The sequence below is a fragment of the Trachemys scripta genome, chromosome 7 (assembly GCF_013100865.1).
Source record: "Trachemys scripta elegans isolate TJP31775 chromosome 7, CAS_Tse_1.0, whole genome shotgun sequence".
NCBI classification, from domain to species: domain Eukaryota; kingdom Metazoa; phylum Chordata; order Testudines; family Emydidae; genus Trachemys; species Trachemys scripta.
The window spans coordinates 78,832,956-78,860,906 of NC_048304.1; the positions used below are offsets into that span (position 1 = coordinate 78,832,956).

The 27,951-nt window shown below is 41.2% G+C and overlaps 1 protein-coding gene across 2 annotated transcripts; it reads left to right on the forward strand.

The window, feature by feature from the left end:
* On the forward strand, positions 1 to 27,951 carry ZNF365 (zinc finger protein 365). 2 transcript variants are annotated; one of them, XM_034777594.1, is made up of 5 exons: positions 1 to 84; positions 1,184 to 1,927; positions 13,307 to 13,487; positions 21,410 to 21,447; positions 25,708 to 27,951. In XM_034777594.1, the coding sequence occupies exons 2-5, from the start codon at positions 1,197 to 1,199 to the stop codon at positions 25,946 to 25,948; spliced, it is 1,191 nt and encodes a 396-aa protein (XP_034633485.1). In that variant the 5' UTR covers positions 1 to 84; positions 1,184 to 1,196; the 3' UTR covers positions 25,949 to 27,951. The 2 variants fall into 2 exon arrangements, with proteins under 2 accessions (XP_034633485.1, XP_034633487.1); XM_034777596.1 differs by having other exon boundaries at positions 21,410 to 21,451; positions 25,708 to 25,860.

Genomic DNA, 27,951 nt, shown 5'->3' on the forward strand with positions numbered 1-27,951 from the left:
CTCAGCGTGATTTACGGCTCTGCTGAAAACTGCTTCCCCTGCAGCTTCAGCACCACCACCACCACAGCAGCAGCAACAAGTCAGGTAAGTGCTGCTCTCTGCACCACAGAGCCTGGAGGCGGGGGGAGAAAGAGAAAAGATGTGCTTCCTGCAATCAGTGCATGTGTTTGTCAGTGCAGGGAGGAATGGGGTTTAGGGGTGTGCCTGAGGGAACTGGACTGAGCTCAGAGCCCTCGGAATACTGGGTCTAGGGAATCCAGGGAGACAGCATCAGGCATCGTACACACTGGAGGAGATGGGTCGCCTAACACACACACACACGCACGCAGTAGAGAGCGGTTGGAGCTCTGCCTAATCTTCCCCAGCCCATGCAGAAATAGTGACCTTGTCTTATTTAGTCCACTGTACCTTAAACATCTTTGTGCCCTCCGCATGCACACTGCACAGCCCCGTTCTTTTGCATGTAAGTAGCCTCTCCTTGCCCCCTTCTGCTTGAAGTCCTCCTCTTGCATCCCTCTGCCACCCCCCTTCAGCTTTTCTGTGTGTAAGCTACCCAGCCCCCATTTGTCCCCATCTGCTGAGTTCATGTCACCACCAGTACTGTCACCTATCTGCATGCACACCTATATGCATATATATGCACAGGTACAATTTTAGATTTGTCTTATCGATGGAAACAGGTATCAGGTCTTATTGCTTACTAATCAACATAATGAATATAAAAACCTTGTTATTGGCCTTTATCTGTGAGTAAGGAATAATAATGAAAGTATGAAAAAGCATAGTAAGCTATTTAGTTTCTGAGCATGCTACACTACAGACTAACATTGTACAACAGGCTAGCTTTTCATATATATGTAGTCTGACTGTTAAACAACTGCTTCAGGGTTAGTTGCTCTCAATATCATAATGTTTCAGCTTAATGAGCCTAATGAGGGCTTTGAGGCAGCTAAAGAAAGTTTCAAATTAATTTGTTGATTTTATTCTGCTGTGTGATGTGCTGCCATTCAAATGAGATGGTTGAATTTGCTTTCCCAGGAACCAGTTTGAAAAAAATCAGTCTTAAAGTTTGTTCTTACTTCTTTGTTTGTATTAGCAAAATATGCACCACTTTCCTCAGTATGCAATAAGAGCATCTTTTTGAACAAACCTGAAAATTAGTTGGTCTTTTCTTTCCTTCCAGGATTCAGAGAGTAATGCAACAGAACACTTTTGAAGAAAGCAGACACCCCTGGCAGGAGTCATTTGAAAATGTCAGTATCTGCATGCCATTTCGTTGCCCACGATGCGGTGACCACACTAGATTCAGAAGCCTTTCTTCTCTGAGGGCACATCTGGAGTATAATCATAGGTATGAAGAAAGAAGCCTTCTGACAAAATGCAACCTATTTTCTTCCCTCAAAAATGCAGACTTGCTCTCTTCCTCAGAGACTGTGACTCAAGGAAAACTGGGGAACACCAGCAATGCAATAAAACAAAAACCATCCTACATAAATTTTTGTGACACATCACATGAGTACCCAAAGAACAGAAAATCACTGGAGGTGGAAGCTGAAAGGCCTGTCTCTTTTGTGGCAAATTACGGGTCAGCTGACTTCACAGATGAGCAAATTTCTAAACCTGGTGTTCCAACAACAGACTCCAAAGCCTCTTTTGAGGCACATGTACGAGAAAAGTTTAATAGGATGGTAGAAGCTGTAGATAAAACAATAGAGAAGAGAATTGACAAGCTTACCAAAGAGCTGGCCCAAAAAACTGCTGAGCTGTTGGAAGTTCGGGCGGCTTTTGCGCAGCTATCTCAGAAGAAACAGGAAGTTCAGAGGCGAGAGAGGGACCTGAACAGACAGGTGGATGTTGCAGTTGAGATGATTGCTGTACTGAAGCAACGTCTTACAGAGTCTGAAGAAGAACTTCACAGGAAAGAAGAGTAAGTGGAAGGGCAATAGAAGCACAGAATTGATGGCTTTGCATGTGCTTGGAGAACATGTGCAATATTAGAGTAGATTATATATAGATATATATATATAGATATATAACGATTATGGGTACTATTGTTAACTGAACATGAGGGCATATAGGAGGTGTGTCTGGTGTTCTTTTGCTTCTCTATTTTATTTCCAGAGTAGTAACCCCTACCACACTGGCATTATCTATTTGCAGTTGCCACCAAAGTCTTACTATGGGTTTCATGTCACAAGAACCCCTAGGTCATCACTCCACATTGCAATTGCTTACATCAAATTTTACTCTCCATTATACGAGTGTAATTTCTTTGACTTCAATGGAGTGGCGCAGGTGTCACTGAGACTAAACTTTGACTTAATAAATGAATTGACATGCATGCTGCATATCATTTTTTAAAAGTGAGGTTTAATAAGGGCCAGATTGTGTTGTCCTTATCATTCAGACTAGTAGCTTACTCTGAGCAGTCCTATCAAAGTGGTGCTACTCGTAGAAGAAGATATTCAGTGAGTAAGGGTATCAAGATCTAGCTCTAGCAGAGGGCCAACGCCTGCCTTGTGTTGTATGGATGCAGCAAGAGGAAGCAGTAAAAGGAATTTCTTCTCCCCTATGGAGCAGCAAGGCATGGCTGCAAGCAATTGCTCAAGAGTGCACTTCTAGAAAAACCTGGGAAGGGGTTTTGAGGGGAGGGGAAGTAGATCTATAAAAACAGAATGTTGTGTATCACTGGAACCACAAGCAGATTCCAGACTCGTTTGGCAAGCCTAGTCCATCTAAAAATATGTTCATGATGCACCCATTAAAAATGTAGCAGTGTTTGTTACATTATTTATGGATGAACTACTTACAGTATTTAGAATTCTCAGAAACCCTTTCAGACAGTTCGCAATAACTTATTTTTAGTAAAATGCATGTTCCTTAAAATGTGATGCTCCTAAACTGGTTCATTAGTTACCAAAAAGAACTCTGAGGACCCCTAGTAGATATGACAGTGATTTTAAACAGACGTAAGTTTCCAAAATAATAGATCTAATCCAGCAGCGCTTTTTCATGTGGGCTGGATCCAGCTCCCATTGAAGTCAAAGGGGGTATTGCCAGGGACTTCAGTGGGGCCAGCATTTTGCATTCTTTCAATTACATGAGAAGTCTTACTAATGGCAATCAGAGCAGTGGTCAGACAGGGGGGAAAAATAAGTGGTGGTACTCTCCAAAGCTGTGCCCAGATGTGTGGTCAATGTGAGATGCATTAAGTAGATTGTGCAAATCTTTGTAATAAGATCACACTTCTCCCTTTCGTGTGAATGCTTCGATCAACAGAAACACTTTAAATGACGACATGGTTAGGCCTCAGAGTTAACATCCCACTGTGCTCCATGGGAGCAGTTTACATCTCTCAGAAATATTCTTTTAGGCTGCTGGCAGATTCAGGCCTGGTCTACACATAGATGTTGTGCTGGTATAACTATTTAGTTTAGAGGTTTGGTAGTGAATGCTCCCCCCCACACACACACACTGCTTAAAGTGCCATAGGCCACAGAGGACATGGCCTGACCAATTCTTAACAGTGGTCCTGTATTAACTCAGTAGCAGCTGCTGCCGGAGAACTACTCAACTGTGTGGTCGCAGTGCCACTGAAATTTGATTCAGACAAGTCTCAGTGAATGGGATTGCAACCTGACACAGGATTGCAACAGCACTGAACTTTAGCCCAGCCACTCCCTGTCCAGAGAGAGGAGCAGCCAGACAAATGGTGTTGTGATCTGTCACACTGGGCGTCTGTTCCTGTATGGCACAGTGCATGGGAGTCCACCAGGAACTTGACTCCTGACAGCACCTGCTGATGTGAGTAAGAGCGAGGGGAAGCTCCTCAGCCTAGGAAACCTAGGGGCCCTGCAGCGGGTGAGGGGAAAGCAGGAAACAGAACATGGTCCTGGCTGGGAAGGGGCAGTAGGGATGCCAATTTTGGTTGGACGTATTCCTGGAGGTTTCATCACATGACAATCTTTAATTAAAGATTAATCTTTAATTCCTGCAGACTCCAGGAGAATCCTGGAGAGTTAGCAACCCTAAGGGGCAAGGACTGGAATTTGCTCTCCCCTACCCCACTCCCAGACATATTTAAATTGGTGCCACTGCCTTACTGGAATAACCATATCAGTATAAAGCACCCTTGTATTGCTTTAACTGTCTAGATTAGGGGGGCTGGACTGCTTACCTGTACCAATATACTTAAAGTGGCACAACCGGTGTGTGTATATGAGCCCTCAGGCAGACACCTGAAGTGGAACACCCCCAGGGACATCACTCAAAGAAGAAAGGCCAGAGATTTCAGTTTCTATTTTGCAAAAGAAAGTTTAATACTCTAGAACACTAGCTACAGTCAACAAAGATAACTCAGGCCACTGAGCCACCTCAATCTGACCCATGACCGAGACCACGCAGATGAGTAAAGGTTGTGGGATTAAGCTGTGAGTGGAGCCCTTGAGCAAATTTCAGAGTTAATTGGAAAATGTGGGCAGAAAGGAAATACTCAATTTTTGATGAAGGAGAGTGAGAGTCAGCATGAATACTGTGAGCTTCAGAATACCACAGAAACCTGCACAAAGGGAATACATTTTAAGCTACCAATTAGATCACTGAAGCTAAAAGCAATTATGAGTTCAAGAGGGCATCTAGAGGCTTGTTTCTGGAAAATAAGGGGATTTATTGGTATGGTGAGAAAAAAAAATCAAGCAAAAGGGGTTTGATTTTAATAAACCTAGACAGAGTAAGCATGCAAGGCCAGGGGACATTTGTGCACCCCTAAATTTTAGTATGAGAAATATTTAAAAGATTAGAGACCTGGGCCTAAGTAGTTCTCTCTGCCTTGATCATTACTTATTGTCCTTAGTCATAACAATCAGCAGGAACTCTCCCTTTACAGAAAAAAACAGTGCTGATTTTAATCCAAAATCTAGAATTTCTACTGGCATTTTCTTTTTGTTTTGTCTATTTGGTCTTTCTATGTTCTCTGGCTTTAGTATAAGAGCAAGATATAAGGACACTTATTAAAGGCCAAACTTTCAGTACTTAGACAAAACTTCTATTGGCTTCCCTCTATCACCCACCTTTCATATTGTTAGTTTCTAAGGCTAGGTCTACACTACCCGCCTGAATCGGCGGGTAGAAATCGACCTCTCGGGGATCGATTTATCGCGTCCCGTTGGGACGCGACAATCGATCCCCAAATCGGCGCTCTTACTCCACCAGCGGAGGTGGGAGTAAGCGCCGCCGACAGAAAGCCGCAGAAGTCGATTTTGCCACCGTTCTCACAGCGGGGTAAGTCGGCTGCAATACGTCGAATTCAGCTACGCTATTCACGTAGCTGAATTTGCGTATCTTAAATCGACTCCCCCCTGTAGTGTAGATGTACCCTTACTCTCAATGTAGAGTCATTATTCTGGAATAAAAGTCACTTTAACTCTGGAAGAGTGTGTCCACATAGGGAGCTATTGTGGAACAGCTTATTCCAACAGAGCTATGCTAATCAACTTCCCCATGAAGAGTAGGCCTTGGGGCCAGATTGTGATGACTTGTTTTTCCATGGCAGTTCACAGAGCTGTTCCCTTATGCCCCTAAGTAGCAAACTGACACAGCTGTTGTCAGTGGCTCTTTGGAATACATATCCTATTCCTTCTGTGCACCTCTTGGGATGCCCGGAGGGGAAAGGGAAGGAGCAGAGCCCTGGTCACATCCACTTGCACAGAGAATAGAAAGGGGATTCAGAATACTGGAGGTTTTCAACTCAAGCCATGTGTGTCAAATTTCACAGAAACTTGAAAGGGGAGTTGGGCACCACATTGAAAGTCTGTGGGAGTTGGGTGCCTACCTTTCCTTGGTATCTTTGAAAAATCTCCTTCAGTTAGTTAATGCTTATCATTGGTGTACATTTAGGGTCACTTAGGATGTGGAAACTATCGAGGCATTGCCTTGCTATCTACAGGAGGGGAAATTTTTGCCCGTATCCTCTTAAACGAATTACTTCCCCTTGTTGAGGAAATATTGGCCGAATCTCAGTGCAGTTTTAGACCATCCCATGGGACAACTGATATGATCTTTGTTGCCTGCCAAATCCAGGAAAAATCTTGGGAGCAAAATTAGGATCTCTACATGGCTTTCATCGATTTGACAAAGGCCTTTGACTCTGTCAATTGCAAATCCCTGTGGAAGGTGCTGGCCAGATCTGGCTGCCCTCCAAAATTTATTAAGGTCCCAAGGCTTCTCCATGATCAGATGACTGCCACAATTCTCTGTAATGGCCTTGAGAAGGAACCTTTCATTATCAAAACTGGGGTTAAGCAAGGATGCATTGTTGCCCCAGCCCTGTTTTCCATCTACTTAGCAGTCATTTTGGTCCTTGTTAAAGCTCACCAACTCCCCAGTGGAGTTGACATTCAATGAATGGTTGGGCAACTCTTTAATCTTTGACATCTCCGCTCAACATCTAAAGTCTTCAGGGGTCCATTACTGATATTCAGTATGCTGATGATTGTGTCATCCTTGTGCACACTGAGAATGACCTTCAGTCCATACTGGATTTTCATGCACAAGCTTACCAAAGCCTAGATCTCTCACTGAATACTGAGAAGACTAAAGTGCTCTATCAACCTGCTTCAGGCCTTGCACATGACCCACCACAAATAACCATCGAAGGTCAGACTTTGGAGACAGTTGAGCACTTTTGCTAGCTCAATAGCAAACTTTCTCCAAATGCAAAAATCAACAGTGAGATCCAGCACAGGATCCAGTGTGCAAGTGCTTCCTTTGGAAAATTGCTCCGACGCATTTTCACGGACCGTGACCTACGGCAGGATACCAAGATCCAGGTCTATAGGACAATTGTTGTTCCTACACTCCTCTATGGATGGGAAACCTGGGTGACCGATTGACAACACCTCAAAAGTCTGGAGAGGTACCACAAACGATGTCTCTGGAAGATCCTTCATGTCAAGTGGCAAGATAACCGCATTAGCGCCAGCATCCTTGCTAAAGCAAATGTTACCAGCATTGAAGCAATGATCCTCATTCACCAACTACGCTGGGCTGGACATTATGTGCAGATGCCAGACTCTTAGCCCCCAAAACAAGTCCTCTACTCTCAGCTCACACAAGCTGGGAAGAGCAAGCTACCAACTGACCCCAATGGCGCCAAATCTCCACCAGGCAGCGGCCCACTTTGAGGAGAAGCGCCTTGCCCTTGAAGCTGAAGAGACAGAGAGAGAAGGACAAAGAAATAACTTTCTCCCAGCAGGCTGCTGGCCTGCCACAAAATGTCTATCTACTGCGGGCAGATTTGCGGTTCCAGTGTCGGACTCCTGAGTCATCTCAGGACCCATATGTAAATCCATGGTAGAGATCATCCTCGAATCAAGGGATTGCCAATCGATTGCCAATCAATCATTTAGGGTCACAGAAGAGGTTTTTTTGTGAATGGGTGACATCTTAGGGCCAAATTGAGACCCTCCTGACTCATCCTACTGATGCAAATAACTACTCACCAATGGGAATACGAGGTTCACAATCGGACAGAGACCAACGCAACTCATGCTTTTTTAAAGTACACAGTGGAATGTGTTTCTGATTATTTTCAGCAAAGACAGTCTTTGCATTGCCTGTAAGTATAGTAATTAGTAGGGCCAACCAGCCTTAAGGTGATAATACTTACTGGGCTGCTGAAATACCATTAAGACAGCAACCTTAATTTCTAACCAGGCCTCAATATTTATGTGGTACTTTACCAACCAAAGAACTAAAAAATAAAGCTTGCTGTATTATAAATTAGCAACATTCCACGTCTTAAAACAACTTGAGGGGGAGGAGGTTTGGACAAAATTGTTCAAAAATGTAATTTAGGGTTTTGACTCCAAATCTTAGTAAGTATCTTGGTATTTTTCTCCATTTAAAAAGTTTACTGGAGGAGAGGATACTGTTGCAATTGACTAAATAATACACCATATTCTCAGAATCTGTTGGAAGGTTCAATCCAGATAGCTGACAGAATCTATTATCCCTTCCTGTGAATAGTTTTTAAGTAATGAGAAACATCTTCACCCTTAGAGTTACACCCAAACACTACCTCTGTTTCTACAAAAGCATATAATTACTTACAAATTGAAAATATTTTAGATACTCAAGGTATCTACAAACGTCCACAATTCGTAACACCAAGAGGGCTCAAGGAAACAAGAAACCAAAGTGTTGGTTCAAATGATGTTGCAGGACCAGCGTGAAATCCATAGACTAAACAAAGTCATAAGAGTGAATCTCACCTATTCCTGTCTATGTTTTGTGACTCCTTGCTGACCAGGCCTTATGCTGGTTTGGAGGGACCAGCCTCTGTGAATAAGTCCATAGAGATTCTGAGCTCCACTGAATAAAGCCATCACTGCTTGGAAGGTATCCAAGCAGGGCTCAGCATCTTATGCTCTATATATTTTAAGGCATTATTTTAAGTGATAGCAGATAAATGAGGTATTTTTGAAGAAACAAAAGGTAGGAATCCTCAGGCTGAATGACTATGGAAAGGAGAGCCAACAGATTACATTTGGGGGAAGTGAGGAAGGGGTTAATGTTGAAAATGGAGGGGTTCAGGTGGGTTTAATAACCCTAGAGAGCCTGTTTAGAAATATTAGGGGAGTACACAGGGTGTAGCATAGCGAGCATGACCTAAAGGAGTTCTCTTTTGAAGGTACAGTGTCCCAGCTTTGAGGCAGCCCTTATCAAATGTTTCCCACTTCACCTTGAATTTGCTGAAGAGGCTAGTTTGTGAGGACATTGGTCCCAACTGTCTTGCCTTGGTATATTGTGTGTATTCTCCATTCTGTCCCTCTAAACAGAGGGTCCCAAAATGGGGAGGATGCCACTGACTTCATTAGCATCTGGCCATACCATAGTGAGTGTCAGTTTTTCTGTGAAGCAAAGGAGTGAAAAATGGGGACATTTAGTGTACGTAATATTAACAAAATCCAAATTTAGCTAGCATAGGCAAGGTGTGAACGGGAACTAAAGAGAAAAAATAAAAAGCACATAGCTATTAGTTATATATATATTAAAAATAGATCTGAAGCAAGAAGGTCATATATAAGCCTGTGAGTAAGACCATGCAAACTGCCTGGAGCGAAGGAGGCAATTAAAAAGACAATGTAGCTGTGGTGAAGTTAAATGGTTTGTTGAATCAGTCTTCTCTAGTATGGATGATGAGGGGAAAAATTCCCCAGTGAACAACTTCTAGGTAATCAAGGCATAGCAATGGCAGAGAGAAAGATGTCTCTAAGGAAGAAGGTTGGAACAACTAAAGAAACGTAATAGCATCAAATCCTTAGGGCTTGATGTTGTTGTTAAAGGAAGTACAAAATATAATAATTATAAGATTGCAGAGCTACTAACAAGTATGTAATCTACCTTAACAGAACAGGAGAGGTGCCTGAGGATCAGAGAATTGCTACTGTGGTTCCTATCTTTAAAAAGAGAGTAAAACCCACCCTGGGAGTTATAGAGTGGGGAGGCTCACTTCTGTAGGGAGCAAATTAGTTGACAGTAAAGTCATTAAAAACACATTAATAAACTGCTTGGATGAATCTACACTAAAAAGCACAGGATTTACCATCCTCAATCAGACCATCTAGCTTGGTGTCCTGCCTTTGACAGTGATCTCAATCTTCCAAAGGAAAATCAATCCCTTACATAATATATCTAGCCAACTATGAATGTGAAGGAAGGGGAAATTACTTTCTGCCTCTGCAGGTGATCCATGCACACCCTAGAAAAGGAGATTATGTCTCCTTTTAATGATCTTTCCTGGAATAGGTACAAATATCATTAGTATTCATGAAATTATCCAGCCCATCTTACAGCAACTGCCAATTATTCAACTCTAGACATGCTGTCGTACTGAATCCCACCAGGATGACTATGTACTTCAAAAAGTTGTAGCTTCTCATTGTTCTAAATTGGCTGGTTCAGTAGCTGATCCTCCTGCTGTTTCTGTGGGAAGGAAAACCAACTATCTGCTCCTCTCCCTGGCAAAGAGTAATGGATTGTTACTCACAAAAAAACCAGGCCAGCCCACCTATACCCTATATACGCTCAAGGTGTGACCCAATCAATTTAGGCCCCCCACCCTTTTCCTTCCAAGGGCTCAGGGTGTAAGGTGCCTATCCTTACCCATGGGGCTCAGGAAGAAAGTCAATTTAAGTACCTGCCCGTTTCCTCGGGGCTCAGGGCTTTACAGGTTTGCGGGACCTTTTCCCAGTGAGAGAGCCTTACACAGCTGTGCTCTAAACATCTATTTATTAGCAACACACATAGAATACATATACCAAGCAAATCTCTCATGCTCACCACTCTCAATATACAGACAAAATTCACCTGATGGCCAGTCAGGATCCTCTTGTCTGGGGTTCCGGCGATGCCTCTGCACATCACGGTAGTGCAGAGGGATCAGAGTTCTAGCAGCTTGATGTTAAATTCCAATCCGGAGATGGTTCCCAAAGAGCTTTTTTGGGGGGGGGCAGTTGGGGGGGGAGAGTTTACATCATATAGGCAAAACTAGCTACCTCCTTTAACTTTACTAAACCTATCACATTATTCAGTTCCCCTAGGTAACCAAATTTAACCAATCACATACTGGCATCTATGTTTTCTCCTCCCTGCTCAACTCTTTTTATATTTTATCTCTCATGCCCAAATTGTAACTTATGACCTTCTTTGTATGTGCAGATGGTCAGCTTAAATTCACTGGTCAGAGCTTATCGTATCTATTTTACCAATTCTTTCTGTTTCTTCCCTAAACTTCCCAGCATCTGGGTGTCTCTACTTTACAATCCTTAGTGTTATAACTCTTGTTAGGGGCATTCCTGAGGTGGGGGCACCTTAGCAGCAGTGGAGCATTTTCCCTCCTTAATTTTAGTGGAAAAATCATGGAGTTTCACCCAAGGCTGGTTTAGTATTGGGTGAGTTAAGTCTCAGGCCTACAGTATAACAAACTGCAAGTTTCCATGTCTTTGAGTTTCCTGTCCCCTACTAAACAGGACGGCATGTAGGAAATGAGAAGGCATTTTGTTAATGCAAATTAATTATTATTTTCTGTAAAGTCTGTTGCAAAACATTGTGTCATGTAATCTATGCAATAACATGTGGGCAGACATATTCATTAGATCATTTCTGTGAGGAGTAACACTGTAAAACAGATTTTTTTTTTTGTAAACAAAGTAAAAAATTTCCTCTGACACATACAGGGACTTTTGATTTGCTGTCCAGATAAGTGTAAGATTCCAAGGGCCTCTATTTGCTCTTGCATCAGTATAAACCCAGAGTAATTTCATGGAAGTCAAAGGAGTTACAACGATGTAAGTGAGTTAGTGAGAGGAGAGTCAAGTGCTAAAATTCATCTTGCTTTTAGTGTTAGCATTATCCTAAACTCTGATCTGTGCCTTTTACCTGTTTGTAGAAAACCTCATGTTATTCTGGAGAAAGCCAATAGTGACAGAAACCATACATAGCCATAAAGCTGGTATTACCCAGTAGACAGTTTAAGAAATAAGGTTCCCATTATCTCATTCTTGCTTGTCACTAGCAAAATCTGGACTATGTATAAGTAAATATCCTAAAAGGCGCTGGAATGAAAGACAAAGCCTTTGTGTGTGCCTTTAAACCACCATTCCTGGAGCACCTTCCACTCCTGCTAGATTAGAGAGTTTTTTAGTGCATTCTGGTATTGTTTACAGCAAAATCCTGCTAAATCAAATTCTGCATGTAAAGATTCCATAGTCATTTGCTTGTGCCTGAAACTGCTCATGGGACAGATTCAGTTCATGGTTTGTTGGGCAGAAAAACTGTAAGGACGCTATTATCTACATACAACTATGTGGTATTAAAACAGTTTTTTAGATAAATTTAGATGAAATGCAAAGAGAAACTTCTGAGTGCTGATGAAGAAACAGGGCTTTAGAAGGTCATCACCACTATAATGTTTTTCTTTTTAGCCACTGTTTATAGCGCTCTCATCTCAGACTACATTTTCCCCTGGCCAGTTTTGTCCTTTTTTTATTTACCAAACACTGATTTCCCCCCTCCCATATTCTGTGTTTTGAATGAAGCTAAAACATGGTTGTATTTGCATACCAGTAACCTCAGTTTATCTAGCACTTCGTGATTGGGGCAAATCTGACATGCTCAGAATTGCACTTAACCAGCTCACTCTTCACCCTGCCCCTTTCCTTACCATGGCAGTGTAGAGGGATTATGCCTCGGGCTGTCTTACTTAGCCTTACTCACACTTTTGTCTGGAGCACAAGTCTTTTTCTGCCCTATTGTGCCCTTTGTAATGATCAAGCCAAAATACAATTTAATGGGCCTGCCAACAGTGGCTCTGTTGAATAATGAAGAGCTGATGTTTTAAAATAAAGCTATTTGGGAATCATAAAATTGTTTCATTTAATTTAATTTACAGGATGGATGAGAAGTTTTAGGTTTCTTTTCATTTCTAGTCATATTTCAGGGTTAAGTGTCAAACTAGTGTGTATGTAAACAGGGGAAATGGCATCACGCTTGCAATTAAACATTAAGGAAGTGTCAATTTTGGAATGTACTAAATGTTGTTTTTACAAAATCTCTCCAGCCACCACAGTTGGTGATGAAGGTTATTTCTGAGGTTATATGGGAGATCCTCATCTACTATGTGATATACATATTGCTCATTATGAGTGATTTTAGTGCTGTTGGCAAGGATCTTACGAGATGAATTTGTCAAGAGCGTCTGAGGTGGAATTTCCATTTAAGGAAGGAAGTTGTCTGAATCACATTTTGCTAAATCTATCCCATATTTGCATGTTTTTATTTTAAGGCACAGCTCTGAGCAGGGGATATTCTGTGCATCATCCTGGCCCAGAAGAAGCTCCAGGAGGCCACTGTGCTTTAGTAAGTTCCTGGGAAGCACAGCAGCTGTGCCACCCCTTAAGGAGTGCATGGGGGTACGTGGCATAGCAGGGCAACCTTCCTACCCTTTCTGGGGTGGCCTGCACCTCCAGGACTGCTAGCAGGAGAACAAGAAAAATCTATAGGATTAGGAAAGCCTCTCCAAGAAATTCCAAGTCTTTGTCTTTTTTTCTTATTTCCAATCATTTACATAACCAGAAAAAAAGAGAAATATGGCAGTAAACACAAAGGCATTGGTAGCAGATTTCTAGAATACAGGTGAGAATCCCCTTTCCACTGCTGTTTCTTAGCAACAGTTACAACAACAAAAAAGCCAAGACTCTTTCCAATACTATGATGTTGCTATATTTCACATACTTTTGTCTTACAGAGAGGTTGTTACTTTTAACCACTTCCTGGAAGAGGCAGCTGAGAAAGAGGTCCGTGGGAAAGCCAGGCTCCAACACTTCATTGAGAATCTATTGCAGCGGGTTGATCTGGCAGAAAGACAACTAGAATATTATCAAAATCAGCAGATAATGTGCAATTACAATGATGTCAATGAACGCATGGTAAGCACACAAAATTGTCATCTCATGCAGGGGTTCTCAAACTGTGGACCGGGACCCCAAAGTAGGTCATAACCTTGTTTTAATGGGGTCACCAGGGCTGGTGTTAGACTTGTGGGGCCTGGGACAAAAGCTCAAGCCCCACCGCTTGGGGCCAAAGCTGAAGCCTGTGGGGCTGTGGGGCTCAGGCTTTGGCTTCAGCCCTGGGCAGCAGTGGGGCTCATGTTGCAACCCCAGGCATGGGTTGGTGAGGCTTGAGCTTTGCACCCCTCCCCCACACACACCCAGGTGACGGTGCTCAGATGGGCTGAGGCTTCAGTCCCGCCTCCTGCAGTTGTGTAGTAATTTTTGTTGTCCGAAGGGGGTCGTGGTGCAATGAAGTTTGAGAACCACTGATCTAATGAATTATACTGTAGTTCACTGCTCCAGGGAAAGTACCTGAATTTCAATGCGAATAGACTCAACAAGACTGAATCATTTAGAAACCAATCAGATTGTACTTGTAAAATGTCTGTATTTCTGTGAACTTTTGTTTTATTTGTGGTGTTAAGCTGTTGCTCTACATGGGCAACAAACTGTGCATATGCTGCGTGGTAAATGATAATAGGCGCAGGTCAAGCACTTGTGAATGTTATAGAAACCTGAGAAGTTCTGAGTCGCATCTGAATTTTATTTGAAGCTTTAAAATTCTATTTTAATTGTAATGGTAAACAAATTTAAACACAGACCTAAGGTAATGAATTAGATGTGATAATTAAGAGTGGCAGAAGAAAGAGTGCATTTTGTTTTGTAAATCCACAAATGACAGCTAAATAGCTACTGCTGGAAACAAAAGCATTACACACCTCTCTAAGCATTACTAGTAATGGACAGGCAATGCTCCATGTCCATCATTCCTCGATCTCTAGCCGGGACTGATTACAAAGGTATCATTAGTGATGTGGATACTAGCCACATTTAAATTAATGGGAATTAGGCAACGCCCTTTGAGGATCTGGGCCACAGAAATGTAGTACAGGTTACTGAACAGCCAATAGACGGTAACCCCTACCAACATGGGTTGTATACAAAGCTTTAACCTAGCAGTAGAGTTGAATGAGTAGCTGCTATTTTGGTTCAGGAACTGAACTAAAAAATCTCCCCCTCCCAAAAAATTTGAGTTAATTTAAAACCAAAAAACCTGATTTTTTCCACTTTTTCTTGCCAAAATGAAAAAAAACCAAAATAATAATTTTGGATCAAAAATACTTATGAAACATAACAGAAAAAATGTGGTATTTTTGGGGCATGTCACCCCTTTTGTTTAAAATACAGCTCAATTTTTAAATAAAACATTGTTTCAAAATGTTTCATTTCAAAAAGGTCCAAACTAAACCTTATGACTTTTTTTAAAATATTTTCAAATTTTTTGGCTGAAACTATGTGCCAAATTTGATGCAAATTCAAAAATGTTTCGCTCCCTCACCCCTTCCCCGCCCCCCCCCCCCCAATGCATTTTTGGGCAAATTTACTATTTGCAGAAAAATGTCACGTATCTCTACCTAGCAGTGAAAAACTCACTTATGACTTTGGCTGATGTATCTATAAATGTAGCTGCACTGTACAACTATTTATGCAGAGAATTAAGAATTCCACTATTTTTTTTTAAAGATTTCAATGCCATCCAGTCATGTGGCTGGGGGAGCAACACATACAGAAGCTCAGTTCATCCCAACCCCATTCCTTCCCCACCACTCAGCCAGACTTCATTATTCCTCACTTTCTCCTTCCCATCTTTGGCTACTGCTGTCCTTTTCCTCTCTTCTCTATGATTGCCATCATTTGCTGAAAAGAAAATGCAGGCAATCTTAGAGAAGAGAGGAAAAGGACAGCAGTAGCCAAAGATGGGAAGGAGAAAGTGAGGAATAATGAAACGTCCATCTGCCTTTTTGCTGAAAGGTCTTGCCTTTGGGACAAATAGCCGATATAATTTTTTCCATTAATAACCACTACTATTACTTTGAGTCAGTAATTTCCCTCTAATATACTACATTTGTGTGGTAAGCTTCATCTACAAGAATTCCAAAGGACTTTTGACATTTAAATGGATACAGAGGACAAACTGTACCTAGAATGGACTTCATCCATCATGGAAATGCAGCTACGTTAGGTGAAAAAAGCAACTACTGTTTGTCTGCACACTGTGCTTAAAGGCAGTTTAAGGGCAGAAAGCAAAGGTCACCTTAACTTGAAATAGAAGGATCTTTTGGTAGGTACTGAAATAACATGAGAGTAGAAATTTGGTATGGAAACCAAGCTGATATCTCAGAAAGTGCTGAGAGATCTTTAAAGAAAACTATGGGTAAGAACCTTTGTTTTAAATTGCATCTGAAAGAGTACTTCCAATAGCACAGTACCTTTTAACAGCATACTGATCTATTGTCTCATGGAGGGAGCACTGCCTTCAAAATCAGCTGCACTACCAAACACTGACCAGCCTGACCTTCCTGAGTTCACCAAGTTACCACAGAAACCAACGTGGTGTGACTACAGGCACGCTCATCCTAATAGACTCAAAAGACAATGGAAATCAGATCAAAACTCCAACAGAAAAGAGTAAAATAATACAGGGGTGGGGGAAGGATTTACTGGACCAATAATTATTTTTAAATGCTGAATTTGGGAGACAAATTTATTTCAGGATCAAACTTTCAGCTGTGGACACTAGTTTTTTGTGAGTATATTAGACAATTAGAAATCGAAACACTCACTACAAATGTGCTAATAGTTGTGCAGGAGACAAAATTTATTGTGTAAGTTTACAGGTTGTGTCAACAGTAAATGCCTTCAAAGTCATTTGTCCTCGGGCTTGTCTTCACTACCCGCCTGGATCGGCGGGTAGAAATCGATCTCTCGGGGATCAAATTATCGCGTCTCGTCAGGACGCAACAATTGATCCCCGAATCGACATGCATACTCCACCAGCGCAGGTCGGAGTAAGCGCCGTTGACAGGGGAGCCGCGGGGGTCGATTTGCCGCCGTCCTCACAGTGGGGTAAGTCGGCTCAGATACGTCAAATTCAGCTACTCTATTCGCCTAGCTGAATTTGCATATCTTAAATCGATCCCTCCCCCCCCCAGTGTAGACCTAGCCCTCTTGATTCTAAGAGCATTATTTTCTTTTTGAAATATGTGATGTCCAAAAGTTGTTACTATCTGATGGCTTTTAGCCATAGCTGGTGTCCTATGTGAAATGATTATTTGGTGTCTTAGTCCCCTTCTCAGTGAACAACAGTGATTAGTGACAGGTTTCAGAGTGGTAGCCATGTTAGTCTGTATCAGTAAAAACAACGAGGAGTCCTTGTGACACCTTAGAGACTAACAAATTTGGGCATAAGTTTTCATGGGATGTAACCCACTTCATCAGATGAATGGATTGGAAAATACAGTAAGCAGGTATAAATATACAGCACATGAAAAGATAGGAGTTGCCTTACCAAGTGGGGGTTCAGTGCTAACAAGGCCAATTCAATTAGGGTGGATGTGGCCCATTCTCAACAGTTGACAAGAAGGTGTGAATATCAACAGTGAGAAAATTATTTTTTGTAACCCAGCCACTCCCAGTCTTTATTCAGGCTTAATTTGATGGTGTCAAGTTTACAAATTAATTCCAGTTCTGCAGCTTCTTGTTGAAGAATGGCAACTTTTAAGTCTGTTATTGAGAGTCCAGGGAGATTGAAGTGCTCTCCTACTGGTTTTTGAATGTTACAATTCTTGATGTCTGATTTGTGTCCATTTATTCTTTTGCGTAGAGACTGTCCGGGTTGGCCAATGTACATGGCAGAGGGGCATTGCTGGCACATGATGGCATATATCACATTGGTAGATGTGCAGGTGAACAAGCCCTTCATGGTGTGGCTGATGTGGTTGGGTCCTATGATGGTGTCCCTTGAATAGATATGCAGACAAAGTTGGCAACAAGGTTTGTTGCAGGGATTGGTGTTTCTGTTGTGTGGTGTGTAGTTGCTGGTGAGTATTTGCTTCAGGTTGGGGGGCTGTCTGTAAGCAAGAACTAGCCTGTCTCCCAAGGTCTGTGAGAGTGAGGAATCATCCTTCAGGATAGATTGTAGATCCTTGATGATGCGCTGGAGAGGTTTTAATTGGGAGCTGTAGGTGACTGCTAGTGGCGTTGTTACTTTCTTTGTTGGGTCTGTCCTATAGAAGGTGACTTCTGGGTACCATTCTGGCTCCGTCAATCTGTTTCTTCACTTCTCCAGGTGGGTATTGTAGTTTTAAGAATGCCTGATAGAGATCCTGTAGGTGTTTGTCTCGGTCTGAGGGATTGGAGCAAATGCGCTTGTATCTGAGGGCTTGGCTGTAGACAATGGATCATGTGATGTGGTCTGGATGAAAGCTGGAGGCATGTAGGTAAGTATAGCGGTCAGTAGGTTTCCGATACAAAGTGGTGTTTATGTGACCATCGCTTATTTGTACTGTAGTGTCCAGGAAGTGGATCTCTTGTGTGAACTGGGTCACTACAAAAAATTTTTCCTCGGTTGATACTCACACCTTGTCAACTGCTGGGAATGGGCCACATCCACGCTAATTGAATTGGCCTCGTTAGCACTGACACCCCCCCCACCCCACACTTGGTAAGGCAACTCCCATCTTTCATGTGCTGTATATGTATACCTGCTTACTGTATTTTCCAGTCCATGCATCTGATGAAGTGGGTTATATCCCACGAAAGCTTATGCCCAAATAAATTCGTTAGTCTCTAAGGTGCCACAAGGGCTCCTCATTGTTTTTAGCGATTATTGAGCAACACAAATACCACCCCAACCTTTGGAACTAATCGGCTCTCCATTAGCAATTTCAGTAGCAAGATCAAAGAATGAATGAACATGGAAATGGAACTCCCCAGGGCATCAATGAGAGTCAAGCACATTGGTTGGACAATAGCAGGGAGACATGGCCCGTCATTGCTGTCTATTTTTAAAGATCTCCAGAGCTGTCAATATGGCACCTTTCAGAAGCACTAAAATTCACATTAATATTTGGAAAGGGAAGTGTTTAATTTGGGGCTTCAGGCAGGCAATGTTGGTAGATATTGGGAGTTCTAACAGTGTATTGTACTTGAATTCAGTCATGGACAGATCATTGATTGGAAGGGCATGAGAGATCACAGTAGACCTCCTGTGAATTGAGGAATTGCAAAATGGACAAAATGTGATCCAGGAAGCTGGTGCAATGCCACTCGGATGCATAAAACCATTCCCCGACCCCAGCAGAGGATGTTTTCCTCTCCAGTTTTCTTTAGGCCCCATTCCTATACAGTTCTCAAACTTCAGAGCATTGTGCTGCAGGTAGGGTTGAAGGTTAGGGAGAGGAAAGCAAAAATTGTGGATCTTTGTTATTCTTTGCTAATATTTAACTCGGGTTTTGCCACAAAACTCTTGCAATGCAAAAGTTGGGATTTTGGCATGGCTCTTTGGTCTGCTATTTGGGGGGATAAAGTCAGAGTATTTGAAAACACTGTTCAGGAAGACTTATTACTTGAGTCAAATGTATCAATCCTTTCATCTTGCCATATGGCCTGATACTGCAGTCCTTACTCAAGCAAAACTCCCTTTGACAGTCTTGCTTGAATAAGGACTATAAGAATGGGTCAGACTGACTGTGTATGATTATCCCATGCAGAAAAACAGATAACAATTCTGAGACTGGAAACCCTGACCACTCCAGTGAATGCTGCTCTTGGCATAGCTGAGAATGTAGCTTAGAGAGTTTTAGTTGTTCTTGTAGAATAAATATATTTTGGCAAAATTAAAGGTTGTGAAGGAAAATTTATTTAATCCAGTTTAATGGGGAACAATGGCTTATTAATTATCTTGAACACAATAATTACTTCTCATTGTATCTAGACTGTATAATCAAATGTGAAGTACCTACAGTCAGCCTTTGCTATTCTTCTTTAGCAATTTACTTTGATTATAGTTACAATAAAAAAATTGTAAATACCTGCTGGTAAATGAACTAACAAGGCATGCATAATTACAAGATTTAAGATTATTTATTAAATTGGAAGAGTTGTTAGTAGGAAAAGAAACAAAGAATTTTTTGTTTAAATGTTCCTAGTGGTGAAAGAAGGGAAAGATGGAAATATGATTCTGCATACTGAATATACAAAATTGTTTTTGTAACTAGAATAGTTTAAAAATATTCCACTATTGCACTTCAGTCATTTTAAATTTGGCTTTAAATTTTAATTGAATTAAAAATATGAGCAACTGGACTAAAATATACAGCTGGAAGATAATTTCATAGCCTTTGGGCTGGTCTACACGGCGGGGGGCGGGGACGGGAGAATCGATCCAAGATACGCAACTTCAACTACGCGTATAGTGTAGCTGAAGTCGAAGTATCTTGGATCGAATTACCTGGGGTCCACACGGCATGGAATCGATGGCCGCGGCGCCCCCGTCGACTGCGCTACCACCGCTCACTGTGGTGGAGTTCCGGAGTCGACGGTGAGCGTGTTCGGGGATCGATTGCTACCCGCCGATACGGCGGGTAGTGAAGACGTACCCTTAGATTGCATGGCCTCAAGATGAGAGAATAACAGTGGCTTAACTAAGGAGATTAGGTGGGTGAGGTAATATTTTTTATCAAAACAACTTCTGTTGTTGAGAGAGAAGCTTTCAAGCCACACAGAGCTCTGCTTCAGGTTTGCAAATTACACCTACAGTTGCAGTGTACACATAGCTAAAAGTGACCAGATGACCCAAAATATGGGTTTTGTATTTAAAAAGAAATCCCTTTATTTGTTTCCAAACTGTTATTAAGCTATGACAAACGTCCAATAACTACTTCTTTTCTTCCACTACAAATACTGGGCTACATGCTAACAATATGTAGAATTTACTGCATAGGAGTTAGGAAGCACTGCAAGTTTCCACCTGTTGAATTTCCTAACTTTGAGGAGGACAAAATAAATCTCGCTTCTTTCCCCTCAACCCCTAGAGCAGGCAATGAGTTCCACCTCTTAACATACTGATGTCCTGAAATCTGTGTAGTCTAGGGGTGCCCCTGACTGAGGTTAAAGTTAAACACATGTGTAGATCTTTGCAGGATCAGAGCCTTAGATATACGTTGTTTTTTATAGATATTAAGTGATTTAAAGTATCAGGGGTTAGCCGTGTTAGTCTGTATCTACAAAAACAACAAGGAGTCTGGTGGCATCTTAAAGACTAACAAATTTATTTGGGCATAAGCTTTCGTGGGTAAAAACCTCACTTCTTCAGATGCATTTAAGTGATTTAAATGACCAAAGACCACTGTGCATAGGTGGCATGTGAGTTTTTTGTTTCGGGAGGCTACACCCAGGAGCGCCAGAAGCTCCCTAGAAGTGGCGGGGCCACAGGAGCCCAGACAGTTCCCCCTGCTTCCCCGCTCTGGCCCTCTCCCTGAGACCCCACCCCGCCGCTCGCTTCTCTAAGCCCCCCCCACCCGTCAATCGCCCTTAAGGCACGAAAAAAGTGGGAAGGCTTGTGTATGTCATTTCATTTTGCTATTATCTTCATTTATCTATATGTCCTCCCCTTTTTTTCCTGCCTTTAGGGCAAACGATGGACTGGAGGGGGCGGAAAGGAGCGAGCAGGAGGCAGGGTCTCAGGAGAAGAGGAGCCAGGGTGGAATGGCATGGAACGGTGGTGGTGCCCCCCCGCCGCCGCCACTTCTGGGAGCTTCCGGTGCTCCTGCTCCCAAGGCACAAAGGCGGCAGGCAGGCACGCCTCCAAAGGGAGGTGACTCACCTCCATCATTTGCCCCCTACATGGCCAGTCTTTTTTATTTTAGGGAGGCTTAGCCTCTCTAAGCCTCTTATACGCGCCACTCATGTCACTATGATATTTGCTCATAATATGAACATTTCTGTTTTTTTTCCAGTTTACAGACCTCTCATCAAATAAGAAACCCAGATGCCTGTATGTATGTCATTTCATTTTTCTATCATTTAAACATGCTTGCATTTTAACATGCTTACATTTCTGCATATGCTGTATAACCCTGATCCTAAGTCCATTACACGGACTTCCGTGGGCTTTGGAGCAGGTCCTATATTTGATGATATATATGCATTTTGCATAATAAAGGAAAACCAGGTGTTTTGCTAAATTAAAAATAAACATTTTATTCAAGAAAAAATAGAATCCTTTTATGCCAATAAATTACTGCTTCCTGTTTGACCGTATGAGGTTTTCACAAAGTTTGAATCTACCAAATGAACACGTACTAAGTTTCAGATGAAAATGTCTTTAACATTCTGTCATGGACATTCTTGAGTACCATATACGGGAGATTTATACTTGCCATTTATGTCAGATTTTTTTAAAGGGGGCACAACTTAAAAATACCATATTATGAACAAAATTTCCTGACCTATATAGTATGTGACTAAAACAGCTTCAGTTTTTAAAATCAAATTTAAAAATGCAATTTACACCTCTACCCTGATATAACGCTGTCCTCGGGAGCCAAAAAATCTTACCATGTTATAGGTGAAACCACGTTATATCGAACTTGCTTTGATCCACCGGAGCGTGCAGCCCTGCCCCCCCCCTAGAGTGCTGCTTTACCACGTTATATCCAAATTCGTGTTATATCGGGTCGTGTTATATCAGGGTAGAGGTGTTCTTTTCACTTTGTTTATTTTTTAATTTCTTAGCTTGGACAATGAAAATTATTGGAATCAGTTTCACTTTTGCCGATAGTGTAGGAATTATTAATTAACAGTGCAGGAGTTGGTGATTTTTGTGTTGGTTTTTTAACAATTTATTCCATTTGAAGTTTTTCTAAAAAATCATGAAACATTTCTCTACTGGTTTTAGATTAGTAAAAACAAACTTTTTTCCAAAAACCTCTACTTGAGCTGACAGTGTCTCTAAATTTCAGACCCCTATCACTGTTTATATCATTGGAAGAAGTGGGAGAATGCATGAAATGAAACATGACTTGACACATTCACCTAAGTGGGTATAACTCCACTGGAGTCAATGGAGTTACACCCACTTATGTCAGCATTGTAGAAATAAGACATATCAGGCCCAGTTCAATAAAACTTATGTATTGAAATCAGATGTGGGTAAGTGACATGGACATGGATAATTGAGGGGATTGGTAACAGCATATACAAGCCACTGGTTTAAAGCAGCACAGTTTAGCAGAATCCAGTAGTTGCCACCATCTGCTGGGATTTCAGTGGCCTATATGAAATAACTTGCAGGTCTTCATCCAGCCACTGATAAGCAGTTGTCCTTATGAAAAACACCATTAGAACGCGCACTGATTAGCACCCCAGCAATCTCAGCAGATACACCAAGGACTGAATCAGCAGATGGACTGAAATTACCTGCTATTTTATAGAGATGGTTACCACAAACAGAGCTGAGGCAGTATGGGGAAGCTCCTATTGCTGCTATGCCTGTTCTGCGGATGAAGTTTCCATAACTGTCAAGCCAGCTGTTTTTGAGATCACATTACAAATTAAGTTAAAGGTAAAAGAGTTAAGCAAGCATTATATGCATCAGCTGATTTGACATACTGTATCTCTATAGTTTACTCTCCATAAAACAAATATGTTGGCAATTTGATGAAGTTTCAACTACAAAAAAAATTTCCTACAATATTTTTATTTTTAAAAAGTAGCATTGTGGGTCACTGGTTGTTCAAGCAAGAGAACCAGGTTTGAGTCCCACCAACACTCTGGGAGGAGACTCCTTATTTGGTGTAAGCAGCTATAGCCCCACTGGGCCTATAACATTTTACGTCAGTGTCCTACCGCCTTATGTCAGAATGTGCTAATAATTAGAGGTGAAACAGAGGATAGGACAGTTGTCAGAACCAACTGTCAAAAGATGTTAAATGTATCTTTGCTGTAATAACTCAGTAAGCCTCACTGTACACTATCTCAGCATCTAGCAACACAGACTAGTTCATAACTGGTTGGTGTGATCTTTTACCATTATGATCTGTTTTAATAAGATAAAAAGTATTTTTAAATACATTGAGGTTTTTTTAAGTTAATTTGCCTTCCATATGCCCTGAAGTCTATAACCGTGAGGACTGTAAATCATTTGTGTCTGTAACCGTGTAGCACCCACCTCTCATGAGTCCCCCTTCTGGTCCGATGTGTCTTCGGTCGTTAGCCAGTCCTGGCCCTGGTATTGAGGCGTGCTTTCTCCAGTAAATGGTTTATTAAAGGTACAAAAAGACATTTGCTAATGCTTAATAACAACCCAGTTGAGTTTCAGTGTGGTGCTTTCTAACAGGCAGATTGGCATTTTCCTCATTCCAACCCCCTCTTTTCTGTTGTTATAAACTGTAAATTAGAGACATAGGTCCAATCTGTGTCACACTGCCATTTAATTTCTATGAGGTTTGGACACCTAACTCCCTTTAAAAATATCACCCTTGATATATTTTGTTTTGAGTAACATTTCTGAGTACAGTAATAATGTGACTGAAATCATACATTGGAATGGGTCTATAATTTGCCTCTGCCTTGAGAACAAATGAGTCAGCTTCACGATGTTATATTTGACAAATACAAACCGCCATATCTTTCAACATCAACCAATTAATTGGTCCAACATACAGTTCCATGAATGCAATGTCTTAAAGCAACAGTCACAGTGACATCTGTAACAATTTTCTGTTCCTATGGACAAGATTTCACACTGGGCTACATTTGAAGGAAAAGAAGATTATTTATAGAAAATTTATCTTGCCAGTAGTTTTCTGTACTCTTCCTGCTATTACTGAATCATTTAAGTTGGACTTAAATCCTCCAGTCATTCGCTGAGCAGAACTCTAACACTGAACAAAGTATTAGGCCATGCTACAGTGTCAAAATGTTTATGGCTAGTGTTCTAAAATTGAAGTTCGGACATAAAAAATATAGCCTGCAACATGGAACTCTGATTAAGTTGGCAATGCTGCTTAGAATTCTATGAATATGGGGTTTGAATTGCATGCATTTGACCAGTTGCACCTTTTTCTAGAAAGGTCTATCAAATGTGCAGTACAGTTTAATGTTCTGTACAGTTAATACTATGAGTTTTGCAAAAAGAATAAGATTTGGAAGATGGTAGCCCTTACACAGATTGATGTATGTCAAACCAGCTGTTCTTTGCTTCATTTGCAGTATTTGGGTAGACATGTGTTGGTGCCTTACATTGAGTAATACTGTTTTTATAGTATGCATATCTACTGTAAATGTTTCAATATGATGTAAAAATGGAATTGTCATGGTTTTATTTAATAAAAACGTGACAATATTTTTAAATGTTGGGTTCAAGTTAGAATTTCAGAATAGAGCACCTGGTTTTGCTCTCACTTACAATGGTGTCGATCTGAAGTAGCTCTGTTCAAGTCAATTTACTTCAATAAAGTCACACTAGGCATGAACTAGGACAAACAAAAGAAGGGGGAGGAGGTTGGCTTGTTTATAGGCTTACATTCTTTTTCTTTTCCCCACACCAATTACTTATTACTATTGACCCACACACACCCCAAACATTCAGAATTGAAGTTAACTCAACAAGCATGATTTAAAAACTAAAAAACTTCCTCAATTGGTCAGCCGGCCAGAGGCTTCCGACTTGAATTTGCAATACTGACTGTCGGCTGGCTTACAAATAAAAGGCAGACAACCCCCAGGGGGATCTGCCAGCACCACAGCAACCAAAGATCCAGCTGAGTTCCCACCACTGAGACGTCACCAGAGTCCCACTCCCCACTCTCCACTGCAGTATAGGTCAATATTATTATTTAAAAATCAGGGTGAAATTCATCCTTCGCAGAGGGAAGTCCTGTGCACCACTTAAGTCCCGTAAATCCCTTTAAGATATCAAATGAGGACACGTATGCCTTGTGCTGGCCCGCAGCACATGGACAAATTTCACTCTAAATGAACATGCACTGAAAGTGCATCCGATGATGCACATAGCGTGTTCTAGTAAGAAATGTGAATGTCTATCTTTCCTTGGAGTAAAGGGAAACTACTATATGTTAGTCTCAACTCTTACATAACACTCTCCAAAGCAAAAGAACAATTTACAGTTGTCATTCTAAAAATGCTATTTTTACCATGCAATACCCCGGTAGCTGCAAGTGCTCAGCACCTTTAAAAATCAGACCATTTGCCACCTTTGCAAAATCTGACTGACTTTTTTTTTTTATTTCAGAAGCCGAGGAAATCAGCATGGTTCATATAATATACCTGATGCAAAACCTCATTCCCTTCAAAAAGGTAGAATGTTCCTAAAGAAAACCAAGGATGAGAAGAACAGCATCCAGCCAGTTATATTCTTCTATGAGCCTGTCGACTGCTCAAGAGAGCTATGGAGGCCACAGAAAAAAGGTGAACCTGTGAGTGCTGCCCGAAAGGTGAATTCAAAATCCAAGCAGGGTAAAAAAGGCAAATAGCTACAGTAACAGATTATATTATATAACAACATGCAGGAGCTACTGGCACAAGGCTTCAACAAAACAGATATTGAATCATGTCTGTTAGCTAAGCATTGTACTTTTTCTTATTCATTTGTTCATGCCATAAAATATTAAATATAAATATATATAATATATACAGTATGAAAGAATATGTATATTATTTAGTAATTTTGTTTCCATTGGGGGGTCTATAAGTGAAGTAACATTTATTTATGTCAGTTTGCATTTGATTTTTCTATTTATGTAATGCTAGAGCCTATTGAAAATGATCCCAGTATCTTGCTGTATGCTATTGTGGCCATATGTTTTATAACCAGATATTTTAGTGGCAGTATGTGGTTTACTAATCTAATTTCCATCCATGTCATTGCATTAGTTCAGAAGAATCCATTTAATTGGCATCCTGATACTCAGTCTTTGCACTTAATTGGTGTGATTGCCAGGAAATATGTTCAATGACAAATCACTACATATACCAGCACACTTAGTTGTGAGAAGTGCATTTTAGTGTAATCCTACAGTACTGTCTTCAAAGCTGTTCATAGCAGCAGATTGGTATTTGCAATCCTGAATTTTCTCTGTACAGCCCTGCATGTTCATTTCATGCTCCTTCCATGCTTTACTATAGCTCCTATTGGGATCCAAGAAGTGGGCAGGCTTTGCCCACCCACTGCTAAAGGATCTCCCCCCACCCAGCCTAAGGGGGGTCCACAGGACCTGGAGACCAAAAAATTACAGGGGACAACTAATAAAAGAAGAGGGACAGGAGTGAGGTCAAAGGGTGCTTTACTATAGCTGCTAAACAAATTGATTTTACTCAGGGCCAAATTCCAAGCTCGTGTAAATTACACAGATCAATTAACTTCAGTGCTTGCTTTGAAAATGCTGCATGCTTTGTATTTTCAGTACCGTTTCAACTTCTGCCATTGTTGATCAGCAGGAATTGAACTGAGGCCTACAATCAGAAGCTACTTTGTCCATGTCTACACTGCAGTTAGACATCTGCAGCTGGTCCATGTCAGCTGATGTGAGCTCACACCAGGGCTCAGGCTGAGGGGTTGTTCAATTGCAGTGTAAATGTTTGGACTCAGACTACAGCCCGAGTTCTGGTACCCTCCCACTTTGTAGGGTCTTAGAGCTCAGACTTCAGCCCAAGCCTAAACGTCTACACTGCAATTAAACAGCTCCCCAGACCGAGTCAACTGGCACAGGCCAGCCTCAGGTGTCTAACTGCAGAGTAGACATACCCTTTGAGCTAACGGAATAACTCCATTACCAACTAGCAGTAGTAGTTTCTTTCCCTCTGTGGATCAGCAGCTAGAGGGAAAGATAAGTTACGCTATGTGCCAGCATGTTCCACTGTAATATGTGTTTTTAGGCAATTAATGAATATTTACCAGCACAGTGTACTACATGATCCGCTCTTAATTGGGATGATAATTGAGGACCCAATCTTGCTAATTTTTATCTGTATGAATACTCCTTTCACACACTAATACTCCCATGGATTTCAAATAAATACATACGAGTAGGGATGTTAGAAAGGATTGCAGGATTGGAACCTTAACTGGAATGTCTCTACTTCCACTGGTTTGTTCCAATTAAAAGGATTCTACTTGATCATAATGTTCTTCAGAATTAATTTTGTGTGTATATTTTTGGTAGCATTAATCCTTATGCCAAGTTTATAAATATTAGCATCCTGTTGAGATTACTGGCAAGAACTGTTTTCTTGAGAAGAGAATAAATAGCCGAGTCAAGTCTCTGTTTAATTTATTTTTTAAATGCTCTTAACAGACGTAAATTGTCTTTGTGGAAGCTGGTTTTTAAAGTACATATATAAAGATTTGCAGAAAATGTTACTTGTTTTTTATAATTATGACTGTAAGCATAACTGAGTGAGAAAAAGCAGAAGAAAACATATCACCATGACTATTGCTGCAATAAACTGATTTGCAATGTATTTGATGTAGACGATA

Bases quoted from the DNA above. Each gene is read 5' to 3' on its own strand.
- ZNF365 (XM_034777594.1), top strand. From the start codon at position 1,197: ATGCAACAGAACACTTTTGAAGAAAGCAGACACCCCTGGCAGGAGTCA. The intron at 1,928-13,306 runs GTAAGTGGAAGG...TTTGTCTTACAG, and splicing joins GAACTTCACAGGAAAGAAGA to AGAGGTTGTTACTTTTAACC. The intron at 21,448-25,707 runs GTATGTATGTCA...TTTTTATTTCAG, and splicing joins AATAAGAAACCCAGATGCCT to AAGCCGAGGAAATCAGCATG.